Source organism: Micromys minutus (assembly GCF_963924665.1).
Source record: "Micromys minutus genome assembly, chromosome: 2".
NCBI lineage: Eukaryota > Metazoa > Chordata > Mammalia > Rodentia > Muridae > Micromys > Micromys minutus.
In genome coordinates, this window is record NC_137971.1 from 97,041,398 (window position 1) to 97,062,314 (window position 20,917).

At 42.0% G+C, this 20,917-nt stretch overlaps 1 protein-coding gene across 2 annotated transcripts in view; it reads right to left on the reverse strand.

Annotated features, from left to right (window-relative positions):
• Window positions 1–20,917, reverse strand: part of NARS2 (asparaginyl-tRNA synthetase 2, mitochondrial) — a 95,530-nt gene that overhangs the window by 51,907 nt on the left and 22,706 nt on the right. For both annotated transcript variants that reach the window (XM_080913269.1, XM_080913268.1), the window contains exon 6: window positions 7,084–7,178. In XM_080913269.1, the coding sequence (XP_080769395.1) occupies window positions 7,084–7,178 (95 nt within the window). The remainder of the gene's footprint in view (window positions 1–7,083; window positions 7,179–20,917) is intronic.

Consider the following 20,917-nt stretch of genomic DNA (forward strand, 5'->3'; position numbering starts at 1 on the left):
GCAGGGGCAGGCCAGTGCAAGGTGACTGGGGAGGGACGAGGTCAAGGAGAGGTCAAGCAGCCAGACATGAAGAGCCTTCTCTGTACTCCAAGATAAGGGATGAACGGCCTTTACTTGTTACTCCAAACATTTCGTTTGTTTGACACACCGAACACTGTATTTCTCTTAGTTTTTTCTTCCCAAACATCTGGCCTCTGCCTGCCTCTTTTTACATACTACTTTTTCTACCTATTTATAAACACTGACACTCACCAAAGCTCAGTCCCAAGCCTTCACCTTCTTTGCAGGACTGACACTCAAACTTAGGGCTCCGAGCATGTAACCCCACCGAGCCTTATCCCCAGTCCCAGACGTCCTTTTCTCACTTTATCCCCACATGAACTTTCACTTAACTACCTACAATCCTACACTCTGTCAGGCCTCTTCTCTATGGTCTATCCTTCCACTTAATAACTATTTCCTTTAACAAAAGCTCAGCTCATTCCTCCTCTAAGGCCAGTTTGTCTTCAGGGTTCCCCAACCCTTCCAGGTCCACCCTAATACCCTCTTTAATAACACCATGAACTACTGCTCACAGTGCCTTTAAAACATAAAATGACATACATACAGTTCAGTGATCATTTAAATCTCATTGCTATGAGATTTCAAAGTTTGTGACAAATTAAAATTCACTTAAACAGTTTCAAATCTTATCTTATGTGTATGAGTATTTTACCTGCACATATGGCTGTGCACCGTGGGTATGCATGGTACTGAGAACGGCAACTGCTGCTCTGTAGAACTGAACCCGGGTCCTCTGGAAGAGCAGCCAGTGCTCTCACACTGAGCCATCTCTCCAGCCCCCACCAGTATTTTGTTTTATACTTAATAGATTTCACTATTTAGTGCTCATTATAGTATCCCTCAGTCCCTGGTAATTTGTCAAATACACAAGATTATGTTCTATGAAATATACTAATCTCTCTCAAGAGAATTTAAAAGAACATTCACTTGGGATGGTGGCAGGGGAATAAGCTGGTAAAGCCAATTACTAAAAACTTCTGCTCCTTTCCGAAACAGCTGTTCTCATAGGCATTAGAAGACGACAGGGTTAATGTTAAACGTCACCACCCACAGGGTGTCTCCAGCTTGTCTTTTCCCACCAGCACTTAGCTATCATCTCCAAGACGGCCATTTCTTGTTCCTCACGTTTGCTCTTTTCCTTTACCCAAAGCCCCTTCTCATGGTCCTGATGGTTACCTGGGACATCTCTGCCTTCCATTTTAGGACATTGGTGCTGAGACAGGGCTGGGAGATGGCATAGCGTTGTGCAAGCGAAAGACCTGAGCTCTCATCTCTAGCATCCAAGTCTGTAACCCAAGGACCTGGTGGGAGGAGAAAGGGGTAGGAAAACAAGTAGATCCCCTGGGCTGTCCACCCTCACTAGCCAATCAGTGAGCTCTAGGTTCAGTGCGAAGAGACCCTGTCTCAAAAGGTAGAAAGCAATAGTGGAAGACACCCAAAGTTGACTTCTGACCTATAGAAAGGCCTCTCTCTCTCCCTCTCTCTCCTCCCCCCCCCCCTCTTTCTCTCTCACACACACAGTACTTTATAGGTTTTTATCTATGATCATTTTTGATTAGTCCCAGAGGTCTACACAGAGAATCTTTCCTTGGGATGTGGTTCTTTTTAATCATTTTTTCCCGCCCCTGGAGCTTAGACATTTGAACACAAGAAACCTCTATACAAGACAGCAAGAAACTAAAACATTTGTAGGATGGCTGCTGGAAAAAAAAATATGTATACAACACACACACAGAAACTGTATCTGTGTGTATATATTTTAAAGATCTAAATTTGTGGCTATATGATATTTAGATACCAAAAAAAAGAGATAAACAAATTAATGAAGAAAATAAAAGTGGCAAATTATGATAAAGTATGGAGCCCAAAGGACCCAGCAGGCCAGCACTAAGTCCAGGAGCTTCCAAATCACTCTCCCCCTAGTGCCCATTTAACTCAACAAATGTATACTAGGCACTTAATCTGTCTAGCCACTCTGGGCAAGAGAAACCTAAAAACTGTATGTATATAAATGTCTCATATGGTGCCAACGAGGCCTTTCTTGTTTCATATACATCTTCCATCCACACAGGGCTATTTAAATTTAGTTATAGTTAAATGAAATTAACAAAAATGTAGTTCTTGAAATATGGCAGTCACACATACCACCCTCCAAGTGCAATCAAGAGGCATGGCTAGTGACATCCACCACGCTGGACCAATAGCTACAACGCATCCCTAGCAGTGTAGTAAGTCTGTCTGGCATCAGAACAGACTGCTGAAATCTCAGCAAAGCAAGACGAGCATTTACTAAGGAGAAAAAATATCATGTTCAGACATTGGGCAACAACATGTAGGACTGTTGGGCAGAGCTTCTGACTTTGCTCCTAGGGCTAGTCAGAACTGCTCTGCTGTTTCCCACGGCCCCTGGCCTTGCCCTCTCTCCTCTCTGCTTTACAGGCATAGATAGACCTTACTCGTTTGTGCCTGTAAGCACAGCTTCTCCAACAGAAGGGCTTTCTTTCAGAAAGGTTCTGAATATACATACACTCAAGGATTACTCAGTAATGCATGTTTGCAGCTTTTGCTAACTTTCAAATATGTGCATTTTTTTAAAAGAGCTGTACAAGCCATGTGGCTTGCATCTCTGAGGATGACAGTGGACCCACAATTCTCCAAAGACCCTGGATCTCTGTAGGTAAGAAACATTCCAAAGAGGAAAGATGAGGTGGACAGCACTTGTACTTCCTTGCTCCGCTTTCCATATAAACAGGCTTCCCAGGATACAAAGAAACATTGTTAGTAAATGTTCCCTGTATCAACACTACAATTGTCCCTGGGACTGGGGATATAGCTCTATTGGGAGAATGCTTCCCTCAAATGCAGGAAGCTCTAGATTTCATTCCTAACACCATATAAAATCAGATGTGGTTGCATAAAACCTGTGATCTCAGAACACTGAAGGTAGAAGCCAGACCAGGAATTCAAGATTATCCTCGGCTACACACTGAGTTCAAGGATAGCCTAGGCTATGAGAAGCTGCCTTAAACAAATAAACAAAAACAATAAATAAAACCTCTTAATCATATAGATCTTGTTGCAATTTACATGAAAGGTAGAGAGATTCTGGGTTGAACTACTAGATTATAATCTTCAAATCTCCAAGTTATACTCAATCTTTTACAGCTATATAGCAAATAGCAGGATTTTAAAAATCAAATGTGTATTTAGATTAAAAGATGTATGTAGAGAGCCAGAGGCTAGCAGTATTGGATCCCCCTGGAGCTGGAGTTAAATGCAGTCTAATCTGCTCTCAAAACCTGTCATAGTTCTGCTGTGGTTTTCTGGAGGTATCTAAGCTCTATGCTTTATAATCCATTCCTTCATTGCAGATACTGCTCTGGTTTAACCTGACCTGTCTTCTGAGTTCTGAGTTCAGGCAGACTAATTCTCTATCCCAACTCTCTTGTTTCCTGAGAACTCCAGTTTTATTCTGTTGTAAAACATACCTGTGAGCTGTTTCTTCTGGGTCACACTGCTTTAGCTAGACCTGTTCCCCCAAAGGTCCCAGCTGTCAGTACTGCCACCAGCAGAGTACCTAACAAGTCAGTCCCCACACTGTGACAAATGTGTGACTTTACAGGTACCCAATTAATTCTCACAGCAGCTCTAAACGGTACTTGTTATAATTTGTTCTTATAGATTATAAGTGGAGCCTAGACAGTAAGCTTATTAACAATGTAAAAAAGACAGAATTCCAGTTTAACTCTGACTGCATTTACTTGAGCTAACAGGACCATTTATTTGGGTGACAGGACCAGTGCTTTTTGGCATGGTTATCCTAGGAACCCTCTCCAAGCTCAACATGCTTCTAGATGTCCAACAGTTACATACCAGTTAGGTGGATATTAAAGCCACTGTAGAGTAAATTAATAAGCATGGCTATTTTTAAGAAAAACTAGTGAGGGGAAAAAAATCAAAATGACAAAAACTATTCTCAATCTAACTAAAATTCCTCAAGCACAAAGCATATACAGAGTTTTTTTTTCTCCTAAAAAAGTAATTAAAACTACCTGAGCAATGTGGACAGTAAATGAAAGAAGTAACAATATTTGCTTTGTTTTTTATAGATATAATCACTGTCCATATGGACCTAATTACTAAGAATTAGTTTAATGTCTCCCTAGTTAACTAATCAGTAGCTGCTTCTGGATAGTACCAACAGACATTGTATTGCATGAACAGTAAGCTCTATGTCTACCATCACTCATAAGATGGACTGGAGGCTGTGTGTGTGTGTGTGTGTGTGTGTGTGTGTGTGTGTGTGTGTGTGTGTGTGTGTGTGTGTATTTGTGTGTATGTATATACCCAGAGGCCAGAAGTCAACCTCAGGGGTATCATTTCTTTGTTGGTTTGTTTAAAATATGTTGTTTTTGAGATGATCTCTCCCTAGCTAATACTCCCCAAGGATCTACCTGTCTTTGATAGCCCAGTGCTAGGATTACAATCATCCCTGGCTTTTAAACACACATGGGTTCTAGGAACTGAACTTGGTTCTTTGTACTTGCATGGCAAATACTCATCTGAAAGCTTCATTTTCTACACCGAAAGCTCTCACCCAAGTGAGGGTAGTTAGGGATTCTCTTATACAGGAGAGAGACAAGAAAAAAGGCAGTGCATTTTCCCTGGAGAGATCTGACCTCCACTACTTATCCAACAGTGCAGCCAGCAGCTCCACATATGACACACACTCCCTTAGAGGATGCAGTGAGAAAAGCACTTCATCTCGACACTAGTCTTACCAAAAACCTGCATAATCCAGGTCTAATCTGGAGAAAAGAACATCAGATGAACTAAGATTAGGTTCCATCCTACAGGTCATACAAACGGGAAAGAGCAACAGACAAGAGGCTTGGGAACAAGACAACTACATTTCAGATGTCTTGAGCTGAATCCTGGACAAAGGAGATATTATTAATAGAGAAACTAGTGAAAGCCAATTATAGCATGGAATCTGCAAACAGTTGCTCATTAACATTATGCTCTTCGTTTTGACAACTGTGTCACAGTAATGGGGGGGGGGCAGGGGGAGGCAGGAACTGAGCTGCATGTGCAACATGACTATACATCCAGAGACGATTCCTGAACAGCATCTAGCTAAAGAATGAAAAACCTTGAAAACAGTCATAAGCCCATTAGACCAACAGAGGTTCTTTGGAAAATGCTAGCCTTCTAAATTTAACCACACTTAGGCTGTCTAACAGTCTTTTAAATAAAATTAAATAAAACACAAAGCTAAGAGAAGGAATGATAAAATCTTTTACTAGAGTAAATCAAGAAACATGATGTACTATATTATTAAAAGTTCTAAAACTATGCATAGTAGGAACATTTGCATGACATTATAAGGAAAACATAAATTTAAGACCTAATATTCCACAAATTAATCCTTCTTCGTTTCATTATTCACTGTATTTTATAGATCTCTGTACTTACTAAGAAAGAGGCATGTTTATTACATTAGCCGTTTTATAATACAGAAGCAAGCATCTGGTAAACTTACATTCCATACATAGTCCGTCTGAGGGAGGTTAAAGAGATTAGCACCGTGTTTTGTTTCGCAGCAATGCATCATACAGCCCAAGCTGGCCTCAGGCATGTAGGCGCACTGCCACACAGGTAAGGCTGACACTGGCCTACTGGTCCTCCTTTCTCCACCTTCTAAATACTGACATTACAGGCTAGTGCCGACCCAAAAGGGTATTTATAAAACTCACCTATACCTTGAATATAGGGCAAAAGATAATTTAAAAAGTAGTATCTGTTCGATGCAAAGGCTATCACTTAAGAGAATGCCCTTGCTCTGTCGTTCCTTTACTGTGAGAGAAAATACTCTATATTACATACACATCAATCTATACATTTTTCCTCAAATGTAACAATTTTTTTTCAGTTATAAAAACAATACCGGAAGTTGGGGTTCATTGGATACCAAACCCTTTGTAATTAATACAGAATTCTTAATTGGCAGTTGTTAGGATTGTCTATGAACACATGATTGCCTCTATCTCTGAGGTGCTGGGATAGTTTACTATCCAATCTCTTCTTTAAGGAAGGGGAATTTGGGCTCACAGCAATACAGATATTTTCCAAAAGTCTGACAGTGGTAGAAATTTACTCAATTTAACTTAAGAATTGTTAAAGAATCTACAGTGCAATATATTAACTTTCTTTTTAAAATTCAACTGCCGATAGTTTAGAGAAATGGCTTGGTGGCTAAGAGTGCTTGCTGCTCTTACAGAGGACCTGAGTTCAGTGCCCAGTTCTCTTATCAGGCAGCCCATACCTGCCTGCGACTCTAGTTCAAAGGGACCCACTGTCCTCTTCTGAGAAGATGTACAGACATGCATGGACATGTGCACATCAATTTCTGAGAAAACATTTCCTGCTTTCCTACATGTTTCCTTCAAGTGAAATGACCTGGTATATGACTCAGACATAAGCCATGTACAGCTTTTACTTCCATGCACATGGTCAATTATATTGAAATTTTGATTACATGGTTAGCATTTAAGCAAGAATAATTAGGAATAAAAAAATTACAACTTCACACTTTGCTGTTACATTTTTTACTAAAAACAAAGTCTAGACTAGTATGATTTTGCTTGGAAAACATTTAGACGTTTCTTTTTTCTTATATTTACCTTACGTGTAGCCATGTTTTGCCTGCATGTGTGCACATGTGCATGCCTGATGCCCTCAGAGGTCAGAAGAGTGACAGATCCTCTGGAACTAGAGTTACAGACAGCTGTGAGCCACCTTGTGGGTGCAGGGAACCAAACCCAGGTCTACTTTGAGACAAGTGCTCTTAACCCCTGAGCCATCTTTCGTGCCCCTCCTTTGGACATTTTAAAAATGTCCATTAAGTCGACTTAGAAAACTAATAATAGAATGTTTTCAGCTTTTATATTTTTAGTTTGAGAACAGTTTCATTCTGCCCCAAATCACAACCAGCATAAATAGAAAAATAAAATTCTGTACCCTGACATCACTTCTAGGTGAAGTTGTCCTGAGACAGTTAAGAAAACAGGAACATCAAAGAAATTCTCCTCAGGTACCTTTATTTTGCTTGAAGGCTGTAAATAAAAAACACAAGCCACAAAAAGCTATTATGGATTTTGCTTTTCACAACCACACATGACCCATAGCTAAAAACAATATTTCAGTTAAGCCTTTGTAAGGACTATTCTTTCTCAGTAAAATAAAAGGGAGTTCATATGCCTTAAAATAGAGCATACATACGTAGACAGTTCTGACAGTGAGGAGCTTACCATGAAAGTTCAAAACACAGTAAATATAGGACATAAAAATTTTCATAAATTTTTCCCTAAAATGTAATTCTGATTAAGGGCAAAAGATTGTGAATTAAAACATTAAATATGACCATTCCCGTGACCTCTTAAATTTGAACTACAATTAAGACCTAATTTTTCTCAAGGAGTAGCTTCCAGAACATGCCATATTTTTAAAATATTAACTGTTACTATAGTTTAAAACAACATTTATTTATATTTTACCTGTATGACCATCTTGCCTGCAATTATGTAAGTGTAGTAAGTGCTGGCCTGCTGCCCAGAGGCCAGCAGAGTGTTGCATCCCCTGGAACTGGATCTACATATGGTTGTGAGCAGCCGGCCATGTGACACTGAGAACAAACCTGTGTCCTCTGGAAGAGCAGCCAGTGCTCTTCAGCATCACTCTAGCCCCATATTTTAGATTCTTATAAAAGCATTATAAACTCTGGACAAAATTATTACCAGTCTCTATTAATAGCCTCTGAGATTTAAACTCAGACTGTAAATGGATTTTAACTGTCTGTATTAAATGCCTACATCCTCCACCACCTCACTATTATCTCCTAAACAACATAAACACTACTCACATGTGCCTTTGTGACATCACCCTTTCCTCAGGATTGTTTTGTTTTGGCGATTTGGAGGGTTTTTTTTTGTTGTTGTTGTTTTGGCTTTTCGAGACAGGTTTCTCTGTGCAGCCGTAGCTGTCTCGGAATTCACTCTGTAGACCAGGCTAGCCTCCAACTCAGAGGTCTGCCTGCCTCTGCCTCCTGAGTGCCGAGAGGCATGTGCCACTACCACCCAGACTATCTGGAGTATTTTATGCTTCTATTGTCATTTTAAGGATTTTTTCTAGTACTCTGAATAATGTCACTGAAATTCTGATGGGGAATTGCATTTGGTCTGTATACTGACTGTGGTCACATAATTCTCCCCAGTCTGTAAGTGAGCAGTGGCTCCGTCCTCTAGTGTTTCTGTCAGTGTTTACTTTTCAATGCAGAGGTCTTCCAACTCCTTCGTTACGTTTATTCTGAGGCGTGTAGTATCTATCTTGAGGCTACTATAAATAGTATTAGCTTTCTTAATTTCTTGCTTAGGATGCTCATTACTGGGACATAGAAAAGTTCCTATGCTTTTGTATGTTGATAAATACTTTGCTATGAGTGCTCATCAGATTTAAGAGTTTTCTGGTGGAATTATGAGCAGATTTCAATGTTTCATTTTATTAGCAGTTCGGCAAAATGAATTTTAGACTTACATATACCTAATTTATTTGAGTGGCTGCAAATATAACCCTACCTCACTTTGTCTTCAATGTGAGGTATAATCCTATAAGCATTTATAGGATGAGATGCATGCATTATAAGATGGCTTATTTGCCTTTATATTACAATTAAATTATTACACTGATTTTATATGTCTATGTGTATTAAGTTATAGTTTATAAACTTTTACTTCAGAGTATTAAAAAAGCATCGTGAACTATTTGCATTAAGAAATAATTCCATCAGGTGTGGTGGGTCATGCCTTTAGTCCCAGCACTTGGGAGGCAGAGGCAGGCAGACTTCTGAGTTTGAGGCTAGCCTGGTCTACAGAGTAAGTTCCAGGACAGCCAGAGTTGTTACAGAGAAACAAATAAACAAAAAACTAACAAGAAAGGTAGGTAGGTAGGAAGGTAGGTAGGTAGGTAGGTAGGTGGGAAGAAAAGAAGGAAGGAAGGAAGGAAGGAAGGAAGGAAGGAAGAAAGGCAGGCAGGCAGGCAGGCAGGCAGGCAGGCAGGTATCCTAAGAGTGATGTCCACAAAATGCGTGTATGTGGGAGGCTTGGGAGGGGGTGAGGGGCTGAAGATGCAGTTACCATCCAGTGCAGAGAAGGGCTGAAGACCTTGGAACCCAGAGAGAACAAGACCAAAGAGCACTGGAAATGCTGATGGCTGTGCTAAAGACAACAAGGAGAAGGAAAGGAAAGCAAAAAGGAAACAAGAGGTGACTGTGTTCAGGGACACCGTCTTGCCCTCAGTCACAGAGGTGACTCTCCTGTGAGCAATCTTCTCCCAGCAGAGGACACCTGTCAAATGTGAGCTCAGCCAGAGGGGTCTCAGCATCCTTTCCTCCATCGCCTTTGCTGCCTCAATTTTCTCCCCTGATGCTCAATCAAACAAAAATCCCCAGGTCCCACCAGGAATAGTAACTCTACCTAAGACCGAAGGGAAACACTCCATAGGCCTATCTTCAACACAGGGGAGAAAAGACTGGGGAACCCTGAAAACAGTTGGAAATTTGTAAGAACCAACTGGATGCTAAATCAGGAAAATGGAAGGATTTAGTTAGCAGGAGAATGAGTGGACCAATATCCAATAGTCCTAGGAGTCCACATCAGGCCACATCAGGCCATAAAGACAAGCCTGATAAAACTTTACAGAACCAGAGCAATACAGTTCTTACTGATCACAATGGAAAAAAGAACCAAGCTCAAAACCAAACCAAACACCAACAAAAACAAAACATTAAAATAGAAACGAAAGATGACACATTTATCAAGGGAAAGGAGCTTAGTGGCTTCTTACTATAAAATATAACCACCCAGCAATTGTACTTCTAGGTATGCCTTAGTCAGAATTAAAATGAGGCTTTAATCTCATACTTGGAGACAGGCTGAAAGGGCACAACTGAGGCAGGTTGGGACTCCAGCTGTGGTGACCTGAGGTAACTCTGTCCAGAAGGAAATGAAAAGGCAGAGGATCTGAGTACATGCAGCAGATGCAGAGAGGAAAGGGAGAAGGAAGCAGGAACCCAAGTAGCCTCCAGGCTCATGACTAACCGTCTTGCCTTTTGCCTGTGTTCAAGGAGCCTGTCCTATCAGTCTTGCCCTGGAAGCACCAGTAAAACCCTCTTTCTCTGAGTCTACAAGGGTCCTTTTTGCACATCCATCCAGGCAGGTAACCTTTCACCCTCCAGGCCACTTCTGGAGTCATTCATCCCTCCAACTGTCTTTTATTTCTATGGGGCATATCTCAAAGTATTAGCTTTGCAGTTCAATAAGTAAACAAATTCTTGTGCACAAATGTTCTTAACAGTATGTGAACAAAAATGTGACATGTGCAAAACAGAGTCTTATCCAGCATAAGAAAGCATACCTACATATGTTTAAGTATATGTTTTTACATCAAAATACAGATGAACCTTGGAAACATTATGCAAAGTAAAATAAGATACATTTAAAACAACGCACATGGAGTTGCAGAGATTGGCTGAATGGTTACGAGATGGTTATGAAGCTGAGTTCAGTTCCCCATACCCACACGGTAGCTCACAACCATGCCTAACTCCAGTGACGGGGATCTGACACCCTCTTCTAGCCTCCAAGGCACCAGGCACACATGTGATGCACAGACATACATGCAGCGGAATACTTAGATATATTAAGGACATACATTTAAAATAAAGTAATGCTTATTGTATGGTTCCACTGTAGGAAACATTCATAATTGAGAAATGGTTAATTCTGGGGTCATGGAGATGGCTTAATGGGCAAAGGTGCCTGCTACCAGACCTGACAACCTGGTTTGATCTTCAGGACTCACATGACTGAAGGAGAGAAACAATTCCCAAACACTGTCCTCTGATTTCCACATGAAGACTATGAGGATGCATATCCCCTCCACATACATATGCATGTTAAATTACTTTTGGCTCAGTTAGATAAGCACATATGGAAAGTGAACTCATGGACTCATGGACGAGGCTACCCAGGGCTGAGGCAAAAGGACGGCTTGCACCCATGAGTTCATGGACCTGGGAAATAAAGCAAGGCATCACCTCAAGAGTAAAGACGAAGTGAGTCTGAATCTCTTCACTTCTAAAGCTATCACCCTGGGGTTTGGGGGTTAGAGTCAGGGTCAAAATTTCAATCTTCAATTAGAAATTCTAAACACCTCTGTCTCTTGTAACTGAAATACTGCTCGATGAATTGAAGAACCTTAATGGTAGGGAATTTTGTTCAATAAAGCAAAGATAGACAAGGCTAACAGAAGAGTGATATATTAAGAAAAAAATATTTGCAGCATGTAAATCAGCTCATGGTAGCAGTGGAGAGGTGGCTTCCTGGTTAAGACAGATTACTACTCTTCCAAAGGACCTGTGCTTGGTTCCCAGAACTAATATCAGACAGCTCAAAGCCATCTATAATTCAGCTTCCAGGGTATCCGATGTCCTCTTCTGACCTCTGGGTACCAGGCATACACATAGCATATATTCATATAGATTTACACACAAACACATTAATTTTAAAACAATCTTTAAAATTAGTAAGTGATTAATAAGCAGAATGTATAGACTACCTTCTACTAAAACAAGAAAGAAAATCCACTCCCTACATAGGCAAGTAGATTACAGGAAAGCAAGGTTAAATGGCTAAGTGTCTATGTACTTCTCAAACTGATCAAAAAATTTAAAAAAATGATAAGATGAATGCTAAGAATAATTGGCAAACACTAGACTGTTAAAAACAAGGCTGGCATATAAGATCAAGTACAGGTGAAATTCAGCATGGCAGGCAGAACTCAAAGGTATGTCCCATGGTTCCCAGACCCTTTCAAATACTAGCTACTGGTGTAAATTGATTTTACAAATTCAATTAAAGTGCCATACCAAACAGCTTCAAGATCCAGAGTTTAAGTGGGTCTATCTAACCTACTCACATGGGCACCTTAAAGTCTGAAGTATTCCCTGCTGGCTTCAGAGGTCAGAGACTTGTGAGAAGGATGTGACAGGCTGCTGCTGCTGCTCACAGAGGGAGCAGGGACACATCACAGGGTCTGAGATCAGTCTCTAGCAGCTTAGGGCAACCTTGGAAAGAGCTGCAAGAAAACAGACTGAGCACCGCAAATGCAAGGAACTGAGCTCTGGGTAAACCAGGAGTCCAGAAGAGAGGTTCTAGATGGGATCCAGTCTGCTGAGACCAGGCTTTCAGCCTTTGTCACCTTCCATCCTCGTCATTATTTCTGACCCATAGAACTACAAGATAAATACTACAGGGTGTTTACACTGCCAATGCTATAACTTGTTATAAAGCAATAGGAAATGATTTCATAAGAAACAGAGATGCTGGCGTAGTATAAACTGTTACTGCTGATTCTACAGAACTTGCTAAAATTGAGAACATATATATATATATCCAGATAAAACTGAGAACTTATATAGGACTATCCAGATGGTTCACTGGGCGAAAATGCCTGCTACTGAGCCTGATGACTTGAATTCTACCCTTGGAACCTACATGGTGAAAGGAGAACGTGAGCTGTCCTACGACTCCACACATACAGCATATTTCTTTTTTCCCTTTGATGGACATGCGTTTTCCTCACATAATACACCCTGATTATAGTTTCCCTCCCTCTACTCCTCCCAGTCTCTCCTCACCTCCTCTCCTGCCCAGATCCCCTCCCTTTCTATCCTTCACTAGAAAACAAACAGGATTCTAAGGGATAATAGTAAAATAAAGGAAAATAAAACAAAATTAACAAATTGAAACTGGACAAAACAAACAAACAGAAGGAAAAGAGCCCAAGAAAAGGCATAAAAAACCAGAGACCCACTTATTAACCCACTCAGAGATCCCATAAAAACCCTAAACCAGAAACCATAATACAAAGGTTCTCAACATTCCCAATGCTGCGGCCCTTTAAGACAGTTCATGTTGTAGAGACCTTCAAGCATAAAACTATTTTTATTACTACTTCATAGCTGTAATGTTGTGACTGTTATGGACTGTAATGCAAACATCTGATATCCAGGATGTCTGATATGCGACCCTGTGGAAGGGTTACGCGGCCCACAGGCAGAGACACTGGTGCAGCCCGTGGAGGTTACGCATGCTGCCTCGGTCTTCGTAAGCACTTTGACCGTGTTGGTTCAGAGAGCCTTGTTTTCTTGGTGTCCTCCACTCCCTCTGGCTCTTTCACTCTTTCTGCCTCCTCTTCAGGGTTCTCTGAGCCCTGAGGAGGGATTTGATGGAGACGTCCCATTAAGGGCTGAATGTTCCCAGGTCTCTTGTCCTTTGCATCGTATCTAGACGTGGTCTCTGCATCTGTTCCGGTCTGCTGCAGGAGGAAGCTTCTCTAACGATGGCTGGGCAAGCCGCTGAACTGAGTGGGGCTGCAGGTCATTAGGAGTCACTTAATTGCTACTTTTTCTTTTTAGACCAGTAGTATTTGGTTTCCCAGGTTATCCCATTTGCCTGCATGGATGTGTGTGCACCGTGTGTGTCTGGTGCCCTTGGAGGTCAGGGAAGAGACTGAGCCTTCTGAAGCTGGATTTATAGATGACTGTGAGCTGTTCTGTGATCCTGGGAACTGAACCTGAGGCTTCTGTAAGAGCTTAAAGTGTTCTCAGTGTCTGACCATCTTCCCAACCCAGCACACTATTTAGGAATTTTACACTTTGTTTTAATGTTTATTAACTCAAGCATTTTTAACCACTGTATTCCTCATGAGGTTTTCCCTCATATTCTTGCCACTGAAAACTAAACAGGTGTAGCATCTCAATTATAGATACGCTTGGATGTTACCAGGTGATGGAAAGAATTGACTCTACAAGCACAAACACAATAAATAAATATTTAAAAAGAGACAAAAACAAAAAAATGCCAGACCCTTAAGTAGCATGTCTGGGTGCTGAGAAAGTCCGCTGAGTCACTCATTACTAACTGGTATGTTGTTTCAAAGGAACATAAAACTCCCCCTAAACTCTTGCTTACTCAGGTACTAGGGAACTCTGGGTCACAGACTGCTGAAAACACCAACTGCTGGCCATTTTAGCAGCTGAGGGTGGGAGTGGAAGAGCCATGTGATCCACAGAAAAATGACTCACACCAGGATGCTGGCCAAGCACCCAGAAGAGCCCGTCAAGACCATCACATACCTAGGACAAAGGTCACAATCCAGAGCCCTGACAACACAGGACGCCGGGGAAGATGGGAAACAGCAGGCTCGCTTACTGCTGATTGGAGGGCGAAGCTGCACAGCTGCTTTGTGACACACTCAGTTTCTTACAAAACACACACTCCCGCCATGGATCAGCAATGTGTCCCTTTGTATTTTATCCACAAGAGCTAAAATATGTCCGTATTAAAAAGAAAACACTGTAGGGATGTTTATAGCCGAGTTATTTACAGCTGCCAAAACTAGGAAGCAACTAAGACATCTTTTAGAAGGTAAATGAGCTGCTGTACACTCAGGATGGAGTATAGAGGAATTCAGCACGTAAAAGAAATAAACTGTCAATCCCAGGAAGGATATGAACAACTTTCAATGGGTTCTATACTTAAAAGAAGCTAGTCTAAAAAGGTTTCATATTGACTGTTTCAACTAGGTGATGTACCTCGAAATTATGTTTTAGTCAACAAAAGACTGCATGTACAGTCGTGGTCTCCTCAGACTGTAAAGGGCTGGGCATGGCAGCTCATCTTATAATCCCAGCTACGGAGGTTAAGAAACAGGAGTGTATATCTTATAGGTCAATCCTGGCTACAGAGTGGACCTTCAGATAGCTTGAAGTACAAGAGACTTGTCTTAGTTACTTTTCTATTGTGTGCTAAGATTCCGACCAAGGCACCTTACAAAAGAAAGCATTGAATTTCTGTGACCATCATGTTGGGGACATGCAGAAGGAATGGCATTGGAACAGTGTCTGAGAGCTTACATCAGATGCACAGCAGCGTGAGAGCGAGACACACGTAAGTGTGCAAATGAGGGCACTAACTAGGAATGCTGTGGGCTTTCGAAACTTCAAAGCCTGTCCCCACTGACATACATACACATTCCTTAAAACACAGACCCCCAAAAGTAAGGTCTTTATTAGTGGGGGAAAATATTCATGATGTACTTTCTTACATGGCAATCTCTAATAAAAACAAAAACCAGAACAAGAAACCCAAGACACCAGGCAAGCCACAGTGTATTTCAGAAAAGAGCAGCTCAAGAAGAACTTCAGGCAGATCTTTCAGGAGGGACTCAGAAGCCACATTGTCACAGGAGATGGCTCAGGACCTTTCTACTACTGAACTACGATAATGCTTCCTAGAGAAAAAATATCAATTTGTAGGAAGAGTTAGTCCTCAATAAGTTCAAAGTGTTCTATAAGGGAGACTTTCTCCACAAGTTCCCAGATCCTCCTGTCACTCACTCACGATTGATCAGCCTCACGATTCAGACATAAGCTACCTCATCAATACCCACCACTTCCCACCTCCTTTATAGGCTGAGTCTCAGTGTATGACTTTATTTAGACAAGACGTGTATATCCGAAACTAGTGCAGCAAATGACATTCAAACCCTTCCCGTGCTACTCTATGGGCCAACCAACCTCACCCTGGTCACATACAAGTTATTAGAGCAAACAACTTTCCTGGGTTATTCTGCCATTAGAAAATAAGAAAACAGTGTTGCAAAGAAACAGAAAACTAAGAATCACCAAACATCTTAGAATTCGTAGACCAGTGACCTTTTTTTTAAACCAAGGTGTAAATCCCTTTGCTACTTTAAGGCTTCTTTAAGGATTTCAAGAAAATATTAAACAAATGATCTGAACTGCCTCCCAGTTATCCGTTCTCACAGCAGAACAAATATAGCCGAGTAGTTTCAGTCTCCAGGGAACGAAGGAGAAAAACCCACACTAGGCAGCCGTCTCCAAGTACAGTGCAGCGAGGAGAGGCCAGCGGCAGCAGGAGAGCACTGAGAACGCAGGCCACGACGGAAAGTTTACGTAACCTCCACGGCCACCCGAGTGCTCACAGGCTGTTGAGCCCTTTGCCTTTCCTGTCCTCTATTTCGTCCCCTCACCCTCACTTCTGTTTCCTCGGAATCCCAGAATGGAAAAGTTGAGAATAAAATGAGTAAAGCAGCAGCATGAGAGGTCTGCAGTGATGACAGATTCCAAGAAGGCTAGTTCTACTCTTCATGGTACAGCTATAATTAGGATCCAAAAGGACCTGAGCTCTGTATGACTTGGACACTAATGCTTATGACGGGAGCATTAACTGTGGCTCGTCCTTGTGTTCCAGGTTCTTCCTATACTGCTTGTTTGTCCACAGGGCTACGATGGAGACAGTCATGTTCAGAATGATTTTTTGTTTTGTTTTCTTTTAGATAGGGTTTCTCTGCGTAGTCCTGGCTGTCCTGGAACTCACAGACAGACCATTTGCCTCAAACTCAGAGATCTGTCTGCCTCTGCCTCTCAGAGGAGATTAAAAATTAATCTGTGGGATCAAAGTGCTAGGATTAAAGGTATGCACCACCACAGCCAGGCTCAGAATGATTCTATAAAAATTATTCCAAAAGTATAGAATTTTCCCCATCTCCACCTGTGTGGTAAACTTATGTGTCTGTATGTGCATGTGCCTGTGTATGTGCGGAAGCCTGAAGCTGACACTAGGTGTTTTCCTCAATGACTTAGACACCTTATTTTCCGAGCTAGGGTGTCTCTCTGAATCTGGAGCTCACTGTTTTGGCTAGGCTCGATGTCCAGGAAGCCCTCAGGATCCCCCTGCCTCCATCACTTGAGTTACAGGTATCAATTTCTTTTTCTTACTTGGATGCTAAGGATCTGAATCGGGTCCTTAAACTTGTGCAGCAAGTTACCAAGTGAGCCATCTCCCTAACCACCAAAGAATAGAATTTTGAGCATCTAAGGACAAACCTTGCTATGCAATCTCTGAGGAGTTGTAGTTTGGTGATAGGGAACATAAAAGATTCCCATCAAGCTGTGCCCAGGCTGCTGGAGGTGCTACAGGAATTGTCCTGACAAGTCCTTAGAGGGCATTGCAGAATGAAATAAAATGGAAACCACACTTCACTTTGCTGAGCATGCTATTAAGACTTCCACCTCCTAGCCACTGGTGAGTCCAGTTTCTTTCTGTTTTTCAGTTGCTACAAATGTGTATCTTGGTACACCCTGAACTTCTACAGTAAAATCCTCTTCCTCAGAACTAGGGTGGGTCCGTCTGCATCCACGAACACCCACTAACAAGAACACCCATGCCCAGCCCGAGAGAGGTTCCATCCTGGAGGCTGTTTGCTGCACAGGAAAGGAAGTTGGAGTTCAGACTGTAAACTGTCTGCTTTCCTGCCGAGCGTCTGAGAAAGAACAAGATAAATAAAAGAAAAGAGGGCATGTTACTCTTAAGATCAGATGGGGAGGTTTGAGGACATGGGGTTGAATAAAAACATTAACAAACAAACACCGGCTGGAGCTAAGGAACCTCACACTGGATTTTACACACTGACCAATGCAGTGCCTAATACACTCCTCTTAGTCTGACATGTTTTTTTTTTTAATTAAAATTAGCTTTTTTAAAGTCCTTAAAAATTAAGATGAAAACCTATTTTTCTTAATTAAAAAAAATTAAAACCTGATTCCAAACAGCTGATTTGTTAAAATCTAAACCCAAAACAACCCCCCACAATTATCACTAGCAGAAACAAATAATGGTAAACTGTCAATCAAAACATAAAATATATGTCTTTCCCACATGCAACAGATACTATGACAGCGTGTATACTTTAATAAGAGAATCCCCTACAGGCTTAGATACTCATTCCCAGTGTGTAGGGCTGTTTGGGGAGGTTGGAAAGTATAGTCTTGCTGGAGGAAGTACATCACTGGGGTGGGCTTTACAGGTTCACAGCCTCTCCCCCACTTCTGCTTCCTGTGTGTGGATAAAAATATGAGCGTCCAGCTTCCTGGCCACCATGCCATGCTTCACCTATTATGCTGGGCTCCAGCACTCTGGGAATGTGAGCTAAACCAAACCCTCTCTTCTTTACTGCTTTTTGTAAGGGTATTTCACACCGGCACATAAAGATAATTCATACAGCGCTATAACTATATTCACATATGCGAAATGAAACTTTACTGATAACAGTGAAAGAGTGGAAATAATTAAAACTCCACCAGTAAAGAATAACTCCAATGCGCTAAAGCACATGTGGTAATGCTCTGAAATAGTAAGCACCCTCAGAGGAACAAGGCAGAGTCTTACAGAGAACAGTGTGAACCACTGATTAATGAAGAAAGTATGCAGAAACTATACGGGACCAGTGATTCTCAGCCTTAACACTGAGACCCTTTAATATAGTTCCTCATATCGTGGTGATACCACACCCATAAAATAATTTTGCTATAACTATAATTTGCTGCTGTTAAAGTCAGAGTATAACTATCTGATATGCAGGAGATCTGAGATGCAAACCCCAAAGGTGCCCAGGCCCACAGGTTTTGAACTACTGACCAAGGTTGATGCAAACAAACCACATGCCTGTTTGTCCCATGGGTCCCACCAGGTGGAAGGCTCCTGCTCCAGGAACTCCAGGCCAGGTGAGGCACACCCAGGACACCTGGAGCTGCTGTTCCCTCAGCACTCGGTTTCTAAACGAGGAAGTTACTCAGAGTCATCTGTGTGTCTGCCTGGAGCACTAGAACCCTGGCTCCAAGATCTTGTCTCTGCAGAGACACAGGCCAATCAGTCCAAATCTGCCCTAAAGGTCATGATTTGCAATAGTCTGTGGGAAAGGTCACACAGAAGAGGGCTCTCCAGAAGGGCAGTGACTGCAGCAGTAGGCAGCAGAAGAGTGGCAGATTCACCGAGGGCAGGCTAAACTGCAGATCTGTGAGTGTGCTGGAAAGAAACTGGAAAAGCTAGCTGAGAGCAGTGCTCCTGAGGACGGAACACATTTGCATGCAGACCGTGAGAACAATCCCATATCAGAGCCTATATTTGATTGAATTGTTTTATGATGCAATTTATGGCCCATGACTTTGTTGAAAATTATAAAGCAATAAGCCTGTGGTCAGGGGAAGAGACAACCAAAAAAAGCCTGCCCACGTTAGTAAAGGCACAGTCTGTGTAAAGTGGACATGGTCACGGCTGTGCTTCTGACAGCACAACCGTCTTCACAGTGCTGGGGCAGAAGTAATGGTGATGAACAATCTCATATCTCCTGAATTCATAAAAGAACACCTACAACTCAATGACTACAAAAGAACAAACACCACAATTCCCAAAAGGTCCCAGGGCTTAGACACACACACACTCAATACATGTGGGAAAAGCCACGTGTCCTCCTTAGTAGCTAAGACAAGGAAATTGAAGCCACAAGGTCCCACGGCACACAGAGGGAGAACTAGAATCAAAGAGATGGAGAGTAAGAGCTGTAGGTGAGGACGCAGTGAAATTAGAGCCCTCTTAACAGTGCTAGAGGAAATACTACTGCACAGTCACCTTGAAAAATACTGTGACAAGTTTGAAATGTTGGAAAGTTACCAAATCTTAAAGAATTGAATTTCCTGGGGGATTTTATTAGATATGAACTGTCCATCCAGACAAAAAACTTGCACTAAACTTTTCTTAGTAGTACTCATATTACCCCACAGTAGAAAACAACACACCTGCTCATCAAATGATGGATGGACATGCATCCTAAGGGCACCAGCACACTAGAATGTGGACTGGATAGAAACACAAGCACTGACACACACCACAACATGGGTGAACTCACACAGAAGCACTGATACACACCACAACATGGGTGAACTCACACAGGAGCACGGATACACACCACAACATGGATGAACTCACACAGAAGCACTGATACACACCACAACATGGGTGAACTCACACAGAAGCACGGATACACACCACAACATGGATGAACTCACACAGGAACACTGATACACACCACAACATGGGTGAACTCACACAGAAGCACGGATACACACCACAACATGGGTGAACTCACACAGGAGCACGGATACACACCACAACATGGATGAACTCACACAGAAGCACGGATACACACCACAACATGGGTGAACTCACACAGAAGCACGGATACACACCACAACATGGGTGAACTCACACAGAAGCACGGATACACACAACATGGGTGAACTCACACAGAAGCACTGACACACACCACAACATGGGTGAACTCACACAGAAGCACGGATACACACAACATGGGTGAACTCACACAGAAGCACTGACACAGACCACAACATGGGTGAACTCACACAGAAGCATTGACACACACCACAACATGGGTGAACTCACACAGAAGCACTGACACACACCACAACATGGGTGAACCTCAAATACTACAGCAAATGACATATTCCAGGAGAAGCAAATCTATGTAAAGTGGATTTGTGGGAGCTACAAATGGTGGGAAAAGGCTGCTAGTGAGCAGAGGTTTGTTTCTGAGGGGATGAAAATGCTCTCACACTAAAACATGGCAATTGACTGGAAAACTCGCCTAACACAATAAAAACAATGAAAGTCATCCAACACATTAAAAACAGCGGGACTGTGTTTTTGAGTAAAGTTAATGGTACATGAAACACGTCTCATGGCCCTCGGGCTGTCCTCAGAGTCCAGTGCAGATGACTTTAAAGTCTGATCCTTCTGCTTCCAGCCTTTGTGTGTGCTGAGCAAGAATTTTCAACTGAGCTACCTTCAGAGTCACA